Source organism: Leptosomus discolor, chromosome 3 (genome assembly GCF_034619465.1).
Source record: "Leptosomus discolor isolate bLepDis1 chromosome 3, bLepDis1.hap2, whole genome shotgun sequence".
Classification (NCBI taxonomy): Eukaryota; Metazoa; Chordata; class Aves; order Leptosomiformes; family Leptosomidae; genus Leptosomus; species Leptosomus discolor.
The window spans coordinates 52,684,618-52,703,349 of NC_141393.1; the positions used below are offsets into that span (position 1 = coordinate 52,684,618).

General features: G+C 38.6%; 1 protein-coding gene across 4 annotated transcripts in view; it reads left to right on the forward strand.

Moving 5' to 3' along the window:
- The window catches only part of MAST2 (microtubule associated serine/threonine kinase 2), a 200,906-nt gene that overhangs the window by 116,354 nt on the left and 65,820 nt on the right, over nucleotides 1–18,732 (forward strand). For all 4 annotated transcript variants that reach the window (XM_086463118.1, XM_086463120.1, XM_086463119.1 and 1 more), the window contains one exon: nucleotides 14,624–14,715. In XM_086463118.1, the coding sequence (XP_086319244.1) occupies nucleotides 14,624–14,715 (92 nt within the window). The remainder of the gene's footprint in view (nucleotides 1–14,623; nucleotides 14,716–18,732) is intronic.

An 18,732-nucleotide genomic window follows, 5' to 3' on the forward strand; every position in this document is an offset into this window, starting at 1 on the left:
AAAGCTCTGTCTGTCAGAAGTATGCCACCTTCTCCATATATACATTGTCACTTTGAAGAAAAACAATTAGTTTGATGATAGCAGAATACTTACTTTTTTTGTGGTAACATAAAGCTAATCTTAAAAATGTGAGTCTATGCTTTAATTAACTTTCAAGTGACAGCTGTCACGCCACATTTCTTTGCTTAAGTGAATAAAGTAAGAAATGTTTCCCTTATGTTGGAAAGGATGTGAAGGACCTGGAAATCTGATGCTTTTGATAGTATTTTGCTCAATTTTTTTACCTAGTTCAGCATATTAAATGGTCTGCTGACACTCTAATTGGAGAGGAAATTTTATTCAAATTATTTTTGCTGGTATTTCAATATGGCCTTAGGACAAAAGAGGGGGGGAGGGGAAATTATACCTTATGTTCTGAAAAGCTCTTTATGAGAATAGTCTTTTGGATTGCATGAAAGCATAAGGGGTATTTTGCTCACTAATGGATGAGTTTTAGGGAGCTTCCAGTACACTCTCCATTACAGGATATTTGTGCTACTTAAATACAATGAAAGAGAGTGGTGTGCCATGAATGGAAGGAAAGTCCTCCTAATATCCAAAATAAGTGTCATGATTCAGGGAATACACCTGGATTGTTTGTAATTTCTAGTTTATTTGGGATTCTGTCTGTGTAAATTAGATTTTAAATTAATTTTGAATACTGTTGGCTGTTTCCCTGCTAGACTAAAACCCAAAGTGTCACACAGGGTTAATACTGAAGTTTTAAGCCTTGAAAGCTCTTTGTTCAGATGGAAGCTCTCTTGTATGAATGCTTGGCTATTGTCCAGGACAAACCAGTTTTTCAAGTCAAAACTTTTGTGGAGAGGAAGCTAAGCAACACACAGATCATGGACAATTTCATTAATTATTTGGATCCTCCTCATTGAAGGAGGCTGCTGAATATAAAATACTTTTACACTGATGTTTTAAGTGAGGAAAATATTGGGGAAAGAGATTGGTTTCAGAAGAGGTAGAAGGAGAATGGAGATTCTGAACTTCACAGAGGACGTTCAGATCAGATCAGTACTACCATGGAAAGTAAGACAGAAAAAGTACATACTGAAATGCATTTAGCCTGGAAATGTGCAGTTCTTGTTTGTAATTGAAGTCGACACATTTAGGTTTTGGAATCCTTACAAAGTCTGTGCATCTGCTTATTTCAACTGTTGTTTGTCTCTGACAAGTGAGTTTTAAATCCGGTGAGCCCATAGGCTTAAAGCTCTGGGGTGGACTTGTAGATGTATCTGGCTCTGAGGAACCTTTATCCATGCCATGACATTACTCTTTGCAGATCCCTGTTGTTCTTTGAAGAGGTGCTGAGTTGTGGTGAGGAGCAAATGAAGAGAGATATTTTCTGGTGTACTTGGGATTCCTGTTATTTGAATGGCAGCTGAATGGTGATATTAACAAGGAATGGTACATCTTAGGGCAAAATGTTTTTTTTATAAAAAGCAGAGCTTATTTAAGGAACTGAGAGAAACAGTGTATGACGTGATTTTCTATCACCACACGCCTACCTGCAGGCAAATGACTTAGTTTTCGGTCAGGTGTTGAACACTTAGTATTAACCACTATCTCAGTTACCATATTGAGAAAGTATACATTTTTAAAAATCATTAAGGAAAACACCTTTGAAGTGATTTGACTTTACATTTGTAGCTAATTATCAGATATTCCCTCAATAATTTTTCCCAGTCCATAGCCCAATTTTTTTTTTTGCTATTATTTTGAGGACTACACAGTAATGTCTAAGTGCTCTTTAGATTTATAGATCAAATAAGAAGAACTTTAGTAGTGAAATCTCATAGTTTGTTCCAGGCCTCTTAAAAGTTTAGTTTTAAAGACTGTTCTGGCATGCTTGCTTTTGGTACTATGTTGGCTAAAGGTGGAAGGATCCAGAAAATTTTGGTTCAGAAGGGGAATGCTTACCAGTCCTGCACAGGGAGTTCCTTGTGCTGGATGTGAAATTCAAGCCACCTGCTACCAGTCTCTCTTGGCTATCATTTTAGGCAGTGCTGTACAGTAAATTGGACATGTTTTGAGACAGAGATTCATAAATGGTGATCTTTTCCACAAAAATGCCTCAAGTTTGGGGAGTTGATATTCGACTGTGATATTTTATACGAGGACAAAGCTTAGTCATGTATCAGAAATCTAAGCAAATGTTATGCTTATATAGTGGTATGATGCTTACATTAGTCTCCCCATATCCATTACTGCCTGCTGTGTTTATGTAGCACTAAGTAACTGCTGAAGGAGTTACTTTTGGTATCATAGGACATTGCCAGTGAGCATGTACTAGAGAGCTGCCAGGACCCAAAGAGATGTGAGCCTCTGTAGATTAAAATGTTCTGCAAGCACATATGAGAACACACTTTCTCTAAATCTGTGATCTCTAAGGAAACTAGCTTGAATCCTGTGGTGGCATTTGAAATTCCTTATTTCCAGTATATTGTGTGTCTTCCTGTCCTCTAATTTTGTTCCAGTCTTGGTTGCATGGTAAATTAGTATGTTACACTTAGCAGACTTAGTTTAAATGAAGCACAATTGCTATGGAATTTGAAGCCCTGACTTTCTGTGTTTGCATTTGTCTTCCTCTCTGTCTTCATTCTCATACTTTCTGCAATTTTCATGGGTCTTACTTGGTTTCATGCTGATTTCAGACTTTGTGGTGGAACAGAACTGGTATAGCGAGAAAGCTTACCTGGCTCTCAGAAATGTATTTTACAACAATCTTTTACTTATACAGAATTAGGCTATTTTTATTTAACAGTCCTATCTTTCCCTACTTTGTCTCAGAGAAAATTTTGACTCTGTTTGCCTGTGCTAAAGTTTGTTACACGTGATTTGTAAAAATAATACTTACCTGTTTCTAGTTCCTTTAATTATGAGTAAGTACATAAAGCATTCAAAAAGCTTTTAGTGGTTTCTTCATTTGTGTTCTGATTCAATTTTAGAAGAGGTACATTTATTAAATACCTGATTTTTTAATAGCTGTGTAAATTACAGATCTGATTTTCCTAGGACTTAGGTTTTTTTCCTAATTGCTGTTATGATTCCTTTTTGTCATCACTGCTGCTGTCCATTTTTTTTTTATATGTTCATGTATTTTGATACATTTAATATATCATATATACTTACTGCTTTCCACCATCTTACTGTAAATGGAATTGATTTTGATTTTAGTCTTCAGCCTTCTTAAGTAGAATAGCTTTTGAAACAAGGCTTAGGCGATGGCAGAACTGCATTACCCTTTGGCATGTACTGCATGACTTTTAATGTTTGTGTTTTTCTTCTGCTTAGTTTTGTGAATGATTGTTCCAGCTTCAAGCTGCTAAAATTTCAAAACTCGGTGTGTGTGTGTATCTAGTTGTACTATGCTTTTCTATAGTTATTAAACTGGAACGGCCATCCTTGTATGAAAAATTGATAGCTATTGGATAATGAATGTTTGGCTCAGATAGCAAGTAAGCTTTACACAAAAGAATGAGGTTTAACATGTAATCAGGCTTGATTGTTCCAGAAACTTGCTACAGACCTGAGGGCTGCTCTTTATGCCAGGGTGGGGTCTGCACCCTGGGCCTCCCCTTCTTCTTTTACCTTTTGTGATTTCATTGCTCCATCAACTTGAAATGCCTTCTACAGGCATATTTTCATATTATTTTAAAGTAGGCTGCTTATTTGATCTGATATACACTGCAGTATAGTTATCTAGTGTATTTTTGTAAGTCTTCTTTTCATGTCTTTTAAGTTTGTTGTTTTTATCTGAGATAATGGTTTATTGACAGACCTGCCTCTGTAAATAAGTAAGGGCAAAATAACTGAATACTTGATTTGCAAGTGTAGTGTGTCTCTCTATGTGAATTTATACCAGTTTTACTTGCTACACCGAGCATTTTCAATGTCCACACAACTCCAGCTCCTGTCTGTCAACTTCTTTGACATTTAGAGCCTACTCTTATCTAGGTATCCTTTTTCCCGCTCTGTCATTCAATGAGTGGATTAATTAGAAGGGTCCCAAGCAGCATTTCTTTTTGCAAAGCTGAAGGGAACAAACTGAACAATGTGTGTTCTCTCTCAATATCTGTTTTGGATTAAAGCAGCACACCAGCATGCATTTCTCACCTTTTTCTTGCTTTGATAGGGAACAGCTCTGCTCAGCCCCTGTTGAGTCTGGACAGGCAAAGCATGGCACGTTCCTTTCTAAGACAGCTCAGTCCTGGACAAATGTCAAAAGTTTTGTAGTTTACTTGCTGAGGTTACAGTTTTGGTAAGCCTGGATATTTTTGTATTATGTCCATTAGACTATTATCAATCAACCTTAGCAACCTCATGCATTGCTTTATTTTTTAGAGATATTTTTGAGGATTTTTCTACCGTCTTTGTATGTGCAAATGTAATGTACAACAAGTTGTTTAGTTGTTTTCAATGCTTCAGTTTGAAGGCCTTTGGAGGTGCATCTTTCTTTCTGTGTGCATACATACACATGTTTTAATACTTTCATAGGAAGGTGGTTTTGGCCCTCTTGAAAAAGTGAACATTTCTTCATTGGGCTGTCTTTAGAAGTAACCTGCCCTTACTATGAAATTTTGCAAAGTTGACACTGATTTTCAGTTGTGTTGGTTTGTTTTGTTTCATTTTGTAAGAAGCTGCTAAGAGCTGGGAAACATTATTGCTTTAGAAAGGGTAGGGTCTTGTATAATTAAAATACAAAGTACACTCCCACCTTTTAGTTTAGAAGTAAAATTATAAATTTAAAGTGTCCTTGTAAGGTAGGCAGATTGAGACTGAGACTTTGATTTTCTGGATCTACATCAGCATCTACTATACTTTGCTATAGGAGGTGAACTTGTGAATTGTTCACCCATTCAATAAATTTTATTTTTATATTGAAGCTCTGCAAAATTAATAAAGGGAGAGCTGCAGTCCCAGTATGATAAGAGACCATGGTTCTCATAGCAGGCGATGGTTGGGTCAAAAGAAGAGCAATGCATGGGTCAGAAAGGTAGGAGGGATGAAGGAGTCAGTGTACCAGTGGTGCAAAACATGCTAATAGCTGTTGCAGGTTGCTTTGGTGTATTTTTTTTAAAGGTCAGCTATTTTGGTCCCTTTAGCTTCTGAGCTAAATCCAAAATATCTAGGAAGTCTTTCTGTCAAAAGCCATGTAGAGCTAAAAAATTGAGGGATGGTGATTTTACCCAAAGCTACTTGAAATGGTGAGGAATTGGTTGTAGATGAGGGCTCGGGGAGTGGATTTCTTGTCTAACAACATACTCTTCCTGCTGTCTGCTCTTCTGGCATGTTTGTCCATATGCGGTGCCGTGTTCCATTCAGACTTTTTCTGTACTCTAATGAATTGGAAAGTGCTTGGAAGTTAAATCTGCTGGATGGTTCTTAAGAAAGTTGATGTTGTCTATCCTTGCCCCTTGGAGAGCTGAGGATGGTGGTAAGTAAGGCTCATCTGCTGAGTAGCAGTAGCACCGGGGATGGAAGCATGGCCCAGCACTTATTAGCCTAAGAGTTTGCCTAAAAGTCAAAATAGGACTGCAGTTCTAGCTAGTATGAAAGCATACCATAAGCATAAAATTCTGCCAATGGGGCACAAAACCTGAAATTCTTCAGTAGGGTGGTTGTTGTTAACCTCCACAGTTGGAAAGATGGGTCTCACCAACAGGGCAGAACCTTTCCAGTGTAGTGAGGAGAGCACAGGGACTCTCTGCCTCTTCCAAACTACAGTTTGGGAATAGTCAGCTCCAGCATCAAGGAGTCCTTGGTGCAAACCACCAGCGGTGCTGCTGACTGATGAGTGAGGAGATTTTCTTTCACCTGTGGACTAAGCCTGTTTAGCTTGGGGTCTGTTGAACCACAACTATTTCTATGCTGCCCTTTTTGAAGGGAGGGCAGCATTCAGAGACAGATATAAAACATATATATATAAAAATTATTTTTTTTTCTTTTCATTTCCCATGGTCTGTCTGTACTACTATCTGGCAATAATTTAAGACTGGTCAGACCTGACAATTTGTATGAACTAGAGGAGTAGCTTATCGACTCCATCTATGTGCTTACAAAGGTATAATTGGCACATCATCTTTTATGAGCTTCTGCATAATCTATTGAAAAGTTTTTGGCTGTGAATCATCACTAAAAAATAAACCCTGGATGGTGTTTTTTTTAAGGAAAAAATTACCTTTTGACTTGAGTATTTCACACAGGAAAAGTGTAGATTTTATCATCCATGTGTAATGATTTTGTTGGTCTAATATTCAGAATATGTCTTTTTAAAATTCGGCAAATAGTTCAATTGTAAACGTCTTAGTCCCATTTACATTCATAATGCTCCTACCCTGGTTATTACTCTAATGTATGAACATGTGAAAATTTGTGCTCTGTGAAGAAAAGGCAATTCCATTGACACAGTCTGATTTGGACATTATTTCTAAAAAAATGTATTTTTAGAATAGCTTTGAAATTAGATATGTATATCCTCACATGGAGATTTGAAACTGCAATTAGCTGATAAGTAGCTAGTTTGTAGCATTTTTTGATACTTAAACTAAGAAAATGCTCACAAACAAAATAAAGAGAACTGAGCACGTTGTGTGCTACAAAGCAACTGAGTGACGACTTACTATTTTATGCAAGATTTATATTAAACCTCCTCACTTTTGAATCTTGGAAAACTGTTTCCTTTACTTTTCAACTTGCATGCTTAGTTTTCTGGATGCATCTTTTGGGAGAATGTTTAGAACAGGTTTGTTATATTACACACCTGACTATCATTGTAAGCTACATGGGTAAAATATTTGAAACAATATAAAATCACATTTTAATTTCATTCTTGAATTTATTTGCTTGGATTTTTTGGAGGAAAAAAATGTGATAAACTCTCTTCTGTGAGAATTGCTAAGTAGAGACTTATTTAAAAAGCAATTATGCCACATGAAGCATTTAATAATAGAATTGGGGGAAGTGGGAAATTAAAGTAGGCGGTTATGCTTAGTTTTCATTAAAACGTCCTTTCACATTTTGTGATGTAACCTCATGGCAGTATAATGCATAATAACACAACTGAAGTAGGAGATAGTAAAGCTTGAGAAGGTTGGTGTGTGTTTTTTCCCATTGAATACTGTCTATATTTATTCTGGGGCATCTCTTCCATAATCAGAGATTTTTTTCTGTTTTTTTTTTTCTTCTTTTTTCTTTTCTTATAAGAATAAAGACAGGTTTGGAGTGTGTTTGGGAGGGAGGAATATTTCAGAATAAAGTGGCTTGATTTAGTTGAGAATGGCTGTACCAGTCATTGTAATTTGTTGTGACATTTCATTTTGTTTGGCTTTGCAGAGCTGTTCCTATGTTGTTAATAATGCAAAAGGTCTGGACTATACAGCGTGGTGTAAGCAGGTGTGCACCAGCCTCAAACATTAGGCAAATTAGACATAAATTTGGTGTTAACCGGCAATTTTAGTCTTTTCTTTTGTAATTTCTTAACTTGAGGTGATGCTGCTCTTCGAATTTAAGGTCTAAATGAAGTAGAAATGTTTATCTAGCATATAGCTTGTTTTAGATGAAAGGAAAATGGTTTCTCATCCGTGCAAGCTTCTTGTGGAAGAGGATCCTGCATTCATGCAGTTGGTTTCTGTTGTTATTTTTCTTTTAAGGCTAAATTCCTTTAGGTTCCGGAGTTCGGCCCTATTTGAAATTCTTCGATAAGGTGGGGGAAACAGGAATACTGCCACCCAATCTCAAGGTCGTGGGAGTTGGAGCATGACCATGTAAAGGAATGGGTGGCAGGGAAAGACTGTCTGGAGATGCACTGGAGAAAGAATCCGTAGTTGTTTAGTCTGGACAAGGTAATCAGGAAGGGATCCAAATTAAGGATATTTCCATGCTTGTGGGACTTAATGACAGGAAATATATGCTCTTTTCCTGGGTGGCACTGGGAAGAGGATAGTTCTCTGTTTGTTGTGATGGAGAGTCTGCAATCTTTAGTTGGACTTGTGCTTCTGTCCTTCAAGTCTTAAGTGAGCATAACTGTGTTTCCTTAAGAGAACAGAAGATGTGTTTATTGTAGGAATGTGCAAACCACCAAACCTGCACCATGAATAACACTTTTTTTTCCCCCCGTTATTGTAGGATGAATAACTTTTAAACTATTCTTGAACATGAAAAAAACAAAATCAGTTGAACCAGATGCTTACTTATTCTTATCTATTTTAGAGAACTAATTATCCCTGTTGTTGGTAGTGCTAAAGCTTACAAAATTGCTTCCATCTTTGAATTACTATAATTAAGACAATAACTTCCACATCTAGTTAACATTGCTGTGCAGCTGGTGCATTCATTGACATGCAGATTTTGGAATTTGTAAATTTTCTGCCATTGTGAATAAAAATTTTAAATACTTATTTTCATTTCCAAAATGTCTGTTTCTCATAAAGAAGTCTTTGTAAAGCAAATCAACTGAAACCAAACTCCTGTAACATCAGAGGAGAACCTAGTGAAGCTTGGTTAGGTGATAGTATGTTTTAGGAAAATATGTAACCACAGATAGCTTTGGTAGATATGATCACTCTGAATTTTGGATGCCGTTTCATAGGGATTTGGGCTCACTGAATTAAATGTCAGATCTGGAACAAGTCTAATGTTGGACTTCTGAAATAATATTTTGAAAGGAGTTATTAGTTAGTGCAAGAGTTAATCCGGCACTCTGACAACCTGAGGTGGTTTATAAAACTAGAACTCTATAATTAAAAATCACTGCTATGAATAAAATACATTAATGATCACTAACCAAAATATGAATTAAGCTATACTTTTTCTGTACATCTTTTTACTTCAAGTTGATTTCTAACAAAGTCTATGGCAAGACTGGGGCAATCAGTGCTAATCTTGTTTGCTTGCATATTCAGCAGCTACAACTATAAGACGTTTTTCAAGGCCTGTAAATTCAGATTTTGAGAAACTTCCTTATCATTATTAATTTCTAATAATTAGCAATGCTATGAAATTACTTGATAGTGATGATTGGTTAATTATTTTTAAATAGTTTTTTCTGTGGCCCTTGCTTTCGTTACATGAACGCCTTATGGGCGTTAATCAGTTTTGCTCAGTGAGTTAGAGATGTCCCCTGAGTAAACTGCTAAAATAAAGAATCAAGCATTGATTTATGCTGAAACTGAAACATTGATTTCTTTTTCAGACTGAAAATGAATATGAAACAAGATGTGCTAATGGTGCTCATTTTAGAGGCTCGACATCGAGTAGTCTGTTGGCACATAAGAGGTCTGTTAGGGTGTAGTTGAACAGCACCCGGGCTGCATGCAGCTCGCAGGTACGCCACCAAATGTTCTCATAAATAACTCTGGCCAAGGTTGCTGGCTTCAGGGCACATTTCAGTGGGTCCAAAACCAATATCCAGTTACCAGACCCATGTCCGATGTCCTGCAGTGTTCAGTTTCAAGAATGCGCTGGGAGTGCTTCAGTACACGTAACAAATGTTATTTTTACTGCAGGCAGAGAAGTTAACTCTAGACATAGTAAAAGCCTTATTTCCATAGTGATGGCAAAGGCATTGTTTCAAATATTTCTGTATAAACTATCCATTTTGCTGTTCATGTTCAGAGTTAAATCAAGTTCCTCTTGTGCTCTCACGATTTCTAGACTTGGATTTGGCAGCGTGGGCGTGGGACCTCGGTGGCCCAGGAGGGCAGGGGGTGGCAGCAGGGGTGTTTGCATGTTGACAGCCCTCCAAAGCACTCTAGCACACGAGCTGGCTGGAGCTTGGCCCTGCAACTCCGGGCAGTATGGACACTCTGAGCTATTAAAATTATATTTTTCCTAAACTGGAAGACTTGGAGGGGATTTTTTCTCTGAAATTATGAAGTGGGATCTGAGAAAAAAAGGTTAACAAGACCCACACCAAATTGTGAGAGGAGAGGAAGGTCAGGGTAAGGCTTCCCTTGCATTTAATGAAAATAGCAAAACTTTGGCTTATAAACAAATAATAATGCTTGGAATCTCTCTGGACTGGTTAAGAACTTTATTTTTTTTTTAGTTTAAATACTCAGAGATGTATAGGTAACCTCTTTTCCCTTTCTACTTTCTTCTACTTCTGTTTTCTTATGTAGATTAAATTATTTTTAGGGCAGTGAAATATATGGCATTGTTTGGAGAATTTGTGAACAGTAACAAACAATAATTAATGTAATTAAAAAGATTAATAATATGGTCTCCTCATAATAAGCCTTGTAGCTCAGTATTGAGCCCAGTACCATCTGTCTGGCTAAAGTGCATCTTCCAGGAAATACTTTTTTTTTTTCATTTGAACTGTTTTTGCTAACATTTAAATTGACTAGTTTGAATTTCTTTGGCACAAAGCCCTGGTTAAAGCCAGCTTTGCTTCTTTCAGATTTAGCTGTTCTTCCTCAGGAGATGCTCAAATGCTGTCACAGTGACTTCTTGGGGGAGTCTCCCAACTGAAGTCTTCATGTTACCTCCTCCCTTTCCTGCTTTTTTTGTATTTTTGTGACTGCCAGAACTACATCAGTCTTGTTCTGTAGTTTCTCTGAGACTCCAAGATCTATTAAAACTTTTGTGTATATATCCAGAGAGCTTTCTTCAACCAGTAGAGAGTATGATTGTATTTGTCTATGTATTTTTCTCATCATATAACATGGATTCAAGAAATTAGAAATTCTGGTTTTAGCCTGTGTTTAAGATTTGCCTTATTGCCAACACACATGGTTCACAGAAATAGCTAAACAGGCCTAAGTGATGTTCCCCCTTCCCAGATTAGAGATCCAGGGAAATTGAAAGCTATCCAGTTTTGGTGGTGTAAAGAGAATAATGTTTTATTCCTAACTTGGGGTCGGGTTTTGACTCCAAGCCGTTCCTTCCTCTGGGTGCATTTGTGTAAACCTGACCTATTTTAAGGGGTCTCAGCTGTGCTTGGTCTCCAGCCACTTAACCCTTTCTCTTTTGGTTCCTTATCTTTGCAAATACAGCAGAATGAACAAGTTTGTAAAACTCAGTTCAGTTTGGCAAACGTGGGCAAGCAGTTAAAAAGCTCTTAAGTTTGGAACAGTTTCATGATCCTCGTTATGCTGTGATTTAAATATACGAAGTTTCCATAGCCAGCTCCAGACATCACGGTGGTAAAGTGTATTTTAGGAACTGTTTTTAGCAAAGGGATATGACCATAGAGGATAGAGCTCCTTTTTCTCATTGGACTAGTGTTTTATATTGGGTAAGATCTTAAATTCTTACATTATAAATTCTATTAAAATACCCAGGGTTTTCTTTATTTCTTATGTAGTAATATGTATTATATTAGAATACTCAGGACTTTTGTGTTGCAAGAAAGATTTTCTAGTAATATAAACATAATTATTATCTAGTATTAATGTTGGAACTGAGTTTTCTGATTTTTTCAACAGTTACTGGAATAGAGTAACTGAAAACATATTTAAAAAAAAATACTTGAACTGAGATTTTAAGCTTCTTATAATCAGGCTTTTAGGTTTTCCATATCATGTACACAATGGCAATCAGTTTTTGGATGGACTGTTGTTGAATAATACATGAGTGTAAATGGAGGTTGTATGGAATCAGTTGGATACTTTTGAGGAATGCTTTAAGTACACTAGAGAGCCTGAATAGCAGTTAATGGTGCTTCAACTTTATTACTGTTTATTATAGTTGGCAGTTCAGTTGTATTTTTTTCCTGCATGGAGTTCTCTGGTTTCCTATAGAACAGCAATAAAAAAGCTTACAAATAATAATAGTCAGTTGCACTGTATCCTGTGGCAGCAAGATAGTTTTGCATTAAATTGTAGTTCTTGGCACTCTGAGCGTGTTTATTGTTGGGCAGCTTCAGAAGATCAGCCAGTGCAGGAAGGACTGAGGCAGACATCAGCATTTGGAGCTCTGCAACCAAACAGGCTTTGCATGTGCCTGCGGTCACCCAGTGTGGAGCTTCACAGGACGCCCCTGGAGCTGGGCCAGCGAGCCCCTTATTCAGCCTCTGCTCTACCTTCCCTGCTCCTGTCAATTCTCCTGCCCCCTATCAGGACCAGTACAATTTTAGTTACCTGTTTTGAGAACTGCTGAAGTAAGCAGAAATGTTTCTGACATCTAGAAAGCAAGTTAGAGGTATGGCAAATAAACGTACATAGCTTTAATATTTGGTTGGTTGTGAGATTTTGCTGGGAACTTGGATTGTTTATTCTGTTTGAACAACAGGAAAAGTGGTGTTCAGAAAGTTACTTAAATATCTAGTTGCTCTTGTTTACAGCTCCCATGATTGAAAAAAATGTTTCCCTTGCCCATTACAATTACTTTTATCATCTTTAGAGCTAAATGTTTGCTACTAGCAATCACAGGGTGGGAAGCAAATGGAGGAACACATCGTTTTCTTCATTTGGCTGAGTTCTGAAACTTCAGTGGGGAAAAAAATAAATCTGAGCTGCCTTATACAGAAGTGTCACTTTCTTTGCTGGAACAAAGTCATGGCAGTGAGCATAGTTGATTTGGCAGAGGGCTTGTCTGAAACTTGCTTTGCAGAGTTTTCTATTGGTATTGCTGTGCGTAATTGCAAAGACTCTTGAATCTCAGGTTTGGATGACAGAATCATGGGATGTCAGGGGTTGGATGGGACCTCGAAAGATCATCTAGTCCAACCCCCCCTGCCAGACAGGACCTTCTACAGTAGGTCACACAGGAACATGTCCAGGCGGGTTTTGAATGTCTCCAGAGAAGGAGACTCTACAACCTCCCTGGGCAGCCTGTTCCAGTGTTCTGTCACCCTTATAGTGAAAAAGTTTTTCCTTATGTTAGTGTGGAACCTCCTGTGCTCCCGTTTGCACCCGTTGCCCCTTGTCCTGTCATTGGTCATCACTGAGAAGAGCCTGGCTCCATCCTCCTGACACTCGCCCTTTACATATTTGTAAACATTGATGAGGTCACCCCTCAGTCTCCTCTTCTCCAAGCTAAAGAGACCCAGCTCCCTCAGCCTTTCATCAGAAGGGAGATGTTCCACCCCCTTAATCATCTCTGTGGCTCTGCGCTGGACTCTTTCCAGCAGTTCCCTGTCCTTGAACTGAGGGGACCAGAACTGGACACACTATTCCAGATGCGGTCTCACCAGGGCAGAGTAGAGGGGGAGGAGAACCTCTCTCGACCTACTGACCACACCCCTTCTAATACACCCCAGGATGCCGTTGGCCTTCTTGATCACGAGGGCACATTGCTGGCTCATGGTCATCCTGCTGTCCACCAGGACCCCCAGGTCCCCTTCCCCTATGCTGCTCTCTAACAGGTCAGTCCCCAACCTACACTGGTACATGGGGTTGTTCTTTCCCAGATGCAAGACTCTACACTCGCCCTTGTTGTAGTTCATTAAATTTCTCCCCACCCAACTCTCCAGCCTGTCCATGTCTCTCTGAACGGCAGCACAGCCTTCTGGTGTCTCAGCCCCTCCTCCCAGTTTTGTGTCATCAGCAAACTTGCTGACAATGCACTCTGTTCCCTCATCCAGGTCATTGATGAATATGTTGAATAGTACTGGTCCCAGTACTGACCCCTGAGGGACTCCACTAGATACAGGCCTCCAACTGGACTCTGTGCCCTTGACCACAACTCTCTGACTTCTCTCCTTCAACCAATTCACAGTCCACCTCACTACCCGATCATCCAGACCACACTTCCTCAGTTTAGCTGTGAGGATGCTGTGGGAGACGGTGTCAGATGCTTTATTGAAATCAAGATAAACCACATCCACTGCACTACCATTATCTATCCACCTGGTTATATCGTCATAAAAGTCTCTCAGGTTGGTCAAACCTGACTTGGCCTTGGTAAAACCAAGGCTCCTAATGACCCTCTTGTCCTTGAAATGCCTAGAGACAGCGCCGAGGATAAGTTGTTCCATCACCTTTCCAGGGATGGAGGTGAGGCTGACCGGTCTGTAGTTACTCCGGTCTTCCTCCTTGCCCTTTTTGAAGACTGGAGTGACATTTGCTTTCCTTCAGTCCTCAGGCACCTCTCCTGTTCCCCACAACTTAGCAAAGGTGGTGGAGAGTGGTCTTACTAGTAATCCTACTCATCTGCTGAATTGTGCTAACACTGTGCTTTGTACTTCTAACCCTGCCCTAAGGAAAACGGTTTCTTACTGTAATAGCAAATAATTGTAACATGTTCATTTGCTATGTTGGATATTGGTAAGAATATCTGAAGCACTCTGGGGTATTTTCCAGTTTTCTGCTTTTTGTGTGATTTGTAAAGCAAGAGTTGCACATGTTTTGTGAATAGGGAACGTGTTGTCAGCTACCTCTAGTGGCCTGTGCAGAATGAGATACAGTTTTTATATTGCTTCCAGCGTATTAAAACACTTGCTGCTGACAAAGTACCTTTTGCCCTGTATGTTTACTTCTTTGCAGGGTCACTACCAAGATTGAGAGTGTGAGGAAATACTGACCTAAATACTGAAAGATTCCTCCTTAGCTGACAGACATTCTGCAGGACCTGCCTTCAGGTGCTTTTGTTCATCTGACCATGCCTTATCATTTATCTTTCTTTCTTTCAGCTGTCGGACAAGCAACAGAAAGAGTTTGATCGTAACATCCAGCACATCTCCAACTCTCCCGCGACCACATTCACCTCTTCATGGACACGCAGGTAACTCCGTAAGACTGCTTTACCTGGGAATCATTAGGAAAAATGACAGTGTTCATTGTAGTGAGTTTGAACATAATTGATACTCTACATCAAAATATGCTCTTTGAAACTTATCTGACTATAGTTTTTCACCTTTTCTGACTTGTAAGAGGGTCCTTATAGTTTCAGAAGAAGTGGTTTATGTGCTTATCTGTTCTGCAGTTTCTAGTTCGCTACCATATCCACCCTCTACTCTTTCTGGGGGATTCAGTCCTCTTACATCATGCAAAAGAACCTGAGATGGAAACCAAAAGTAAAATACAATTAAATATATATATATATAAGTAAATATCTTTTTTGAGTCCCCTATCATGGTTAATTTGTGCCAGTGTTTTGACTGCAGTTCTCACGAGAAGAAACATCCTGCTTGTTTCTGTATGCCTGTGTCAGCCCGTCAGCTGTGCAGTGTGCCATCTTATGGTCTCTATCTGTTACTGAGAGCAACACGAGATATTTAGGATTCTTTTCCTTTTTTTTTACATTACTGCCAGTTTTACCATGGCAGCAATTGGGAAATGCTCCTTTCAGAGTAAATGGCGACTGCTTGTTAGTCATCGAGGTGAAGTGTGTGGAGATGTTCTTTCTACAGAAAAAGAAAGAATGATTGTTCAGCCTACAGTAACTATAGATATTCAGAAAGGGTCATGCATGCAGATTCAACAGCTTGCCTGAACAGTGTGTTCTCTTGATGTTTTTATTGCTGAGGGAGGTAGGTGATGTGTTTGTTTTCAGTATTTCAAAATGCCAGAGAAGACATTTGGGCTTGAGGTATGGCCCTAATGGGCACCAGTTTGTAGCATAAAACAGCTTGAACATTTGTGGCACATCACCCACAGCGGAGCCTGTCTGGAAGCACATCACTGTTGCATGTGAGACAGGTAACTGTTGTTTTCATTATAATCAGACTTTCCTTCTCCTACATGGCAGTATGTTCTGTAAATACTTTCTGGAGATTGAAACTAAGGAAATGCTGAGAAAGAACAGTGAATTGGTAGTAGCTCAGCTAGAAGGAGCCATCTGCTTCTGTCTGCAGAGCATTGCATCTCTAGAGGTGACATCCAGTGTGTTGAAAGGAAAAAGACGACCGAAGTTATTGTTCAGGGATGCCTCTGAAAGCCTCAACCACTCTTAAGTTTTCATAAAAATCTGTCATATTTGCTCGGGATGCTATAAAGCCCAGTCATGGAAGGCTAGGAAGATACTTAAATGGCACTGTTTTTTTTAAATGACCCGTGATTTTAAAATTAAAAAATTAACAATATCGCAAAAGTGATATATTGAAAACCATTTTCTTCTTCTTTCAGAATCTCAGATAAAATGCAGGCCCAAAAATTTGGTTTCAATAAGTTGTACAAAGCTATCACTATCATAATCGCACACAACAGAATCAGGGGGATTTGAAGTGAAAGGGAATTGCCCTATGCAAATTTTTTTTGGTAGAGATTCTCCACTTAGTTACATTGTGCTGTTCACTTTGTTCTTAGAGGAGATATGTATGTTGGATTTACCAAATTCTGAATTAGCAGTACAAGCCTTTAACTGAAGTGATAGAGAAAGATGCTCCTCAGAGTATGAAAAAAAGTGTCCTTGCTTGGCAGATTGCAACAAGGTGTCGACTTGATCATTTCTTGGAAAACAAATGCAGAAATGTTCACAACAGAAACATTTATTTTTTATTTTATTTTATTTTGATTTGCTTTTTTCCTCTTTCTATTTCAAAAAAGGAAAATTGCTGTTAGTGGTTTTGATGCTGTCTCAGGCTTTACAAGCTTATCTTTTATTAGAAGTATGGGAGTGTCTTCTAGAACCAAGAGTGATTGGTCAGTGGTATGCCATCTTTCTTTAGCAGTAGTTATCAAATGTTTCCAGTTTTTGTTCTGAAGTTGCATATGGGATTTAAGGCTACTAATTAAAATTACATCCTTTGTGACCTCCAAGAGTAGCCAGTAGAGCATAGCAAGATAAATTACTTGCAATTTGAGTTCTCTCCCAGTACTATATTTAGGAGTCTTCCCTGGGAAAAAGAATTTATTCAAGAGACAAAAGTAGCTGAAATTTAGAGTAGAGTCACAAATATTTTCTTAAGAAATATCATATGTGAGATGTGAATTTGAGAACAGGCTGTGATATTTGTTTAGTATTTGAACAGAATCTATCAATCTATTTGTTCAGGCACATACACTGATAAGTTACTAAGAAATGCTGGAGCCTCTCCCTGGCCTCTTTTGTCTTGAACACACTCTTCTTAACGCCAGTTCCGAACCTCTCTTATGAATCAAAGGCACAGCAAGCATACAGAGAAATCAGGGAGGCTTTCTAAAATGTTTCTGTTCGGAAACCACTCTAAAGTCAAGTCCTGTATGGCACTAGCCTCAGGAGTTATTCTTCTGTGTATAATGTAAAAGTCACTGGGTGTGATATAGCAGAGTTGACTCTCCGTCAGGCAAACCTGCTTCCTAATGAACACTGGTCCAGGCAGACACACTTGCTGTCTGAAACGGCATCCAGATGAGATGCCAGGCAATTTCCTATCCTAGAAACTTTAGAGGAAAAGTAATACTAAAGAGATCTCAACATTTGGGATGGAAGTACATCCAAACAGTTTTATCTCTGCCATGAAATCGTTTCTGATTCAAGAATGCTTAATGGATTTGAAGTGTACTAATTCAGTTTTCAAACTGTATGAAATAACATTTTCCAGAATGAGCTACAGCTCGTTAACTTTGTGGGAAAGTCACTCTGCTTGTTAGTCTCCCAAACTTGAAGTGCCCAGCTTTAGGAATACAGGTTTGAAAATTATCCCTTTATTCTAAATTCTTTTTCTTTCAAAATCAGAAGGGAAAAGGTGTACACATATGTTCCTTCCTTTTGTTTGTATTTCTTTGAATATGTTTGTTAGAATCTGAAAATTACAGAGAGGTTACATCAAGAGGTTGATTACTAAGTTGCCATTAGATTATATTCTAAAATGAAAAGCTTAAAATCAATCAAAGAAGCAACATCATCTTCATAATTCAGTAGGAAAGAGAGATGTTCTTACAGCTGGATAATTGAAGTTCAGGCTGTTTTAAAATTTACTTTCCACAACTATAAGGTAGCCAGGTCACTCACTGGCTTCCAGTGGAGATGCTTGTCACTGCTGGAACCTTGGTCCTGCTCCCATCTGTAATGGCAGGTGGAGGGAGCTGCTTGCAGGCAGCACTGTGGTACTGAATTAAATTATTCTGTTCTTACACTGCAAGTTACGTTCCGCCTTCTGGCAGAAAAATGGCTATTACTGAGGCCTCTATTCATTTATTATTTTTAGAGTGGGCAGAGTATGTAACATGCCGCTCTAGATCCTGCCCTGGTTATCAAGTTGCAGTTCATCAGCATTTCACGTGTGTGATCCTCGGATGGTGTGAGAGTGCTGTGGCATTCACTGTATATGAGATGGGTGGTACACAGGGTGCTTAAACTTTTTTGGTCATTTTAAGGTTTGTGTGTGCTGGAAGGCACCTAATCCTGTAGCATGAAGTAAGATCTTTAGCTGCTTATGTTAATATTTAGAAATAATGGTAGTATGTCCTACGTAGAAAATCACAACAACTTTGTCTTTTGTGTTTGTTTATTTTTATGAATCCCAGAAGCAAGTTTTACAGAATGGTTCTGGTGTGAGATTTTGGACTCATTACCTGTCTGATGAATGTCGTGTTTGTAGATGATAGTTGAGTCTTCCACCTATCTGTTGCCTCTAAGGTCTGGTTTTGTATTTTGAGGGTAGTGGATGTACAAATGCTTTGGCTGCATCCTCTTCCTGTGTCCAGAAAATGTAAAGCCTGAATTATTAATGTTCATGTAACCGTGTTGATTTACCTAATGGGCAATCATGCTGTGTAACAGCCTCCCTTGAGACAGAGTCATTTCAGGTTCAGTAGTAGCCAACTATAACCCTGGAGCAACAGGGGAATTTACCTTTGCAAACAGAATAAATAGGGT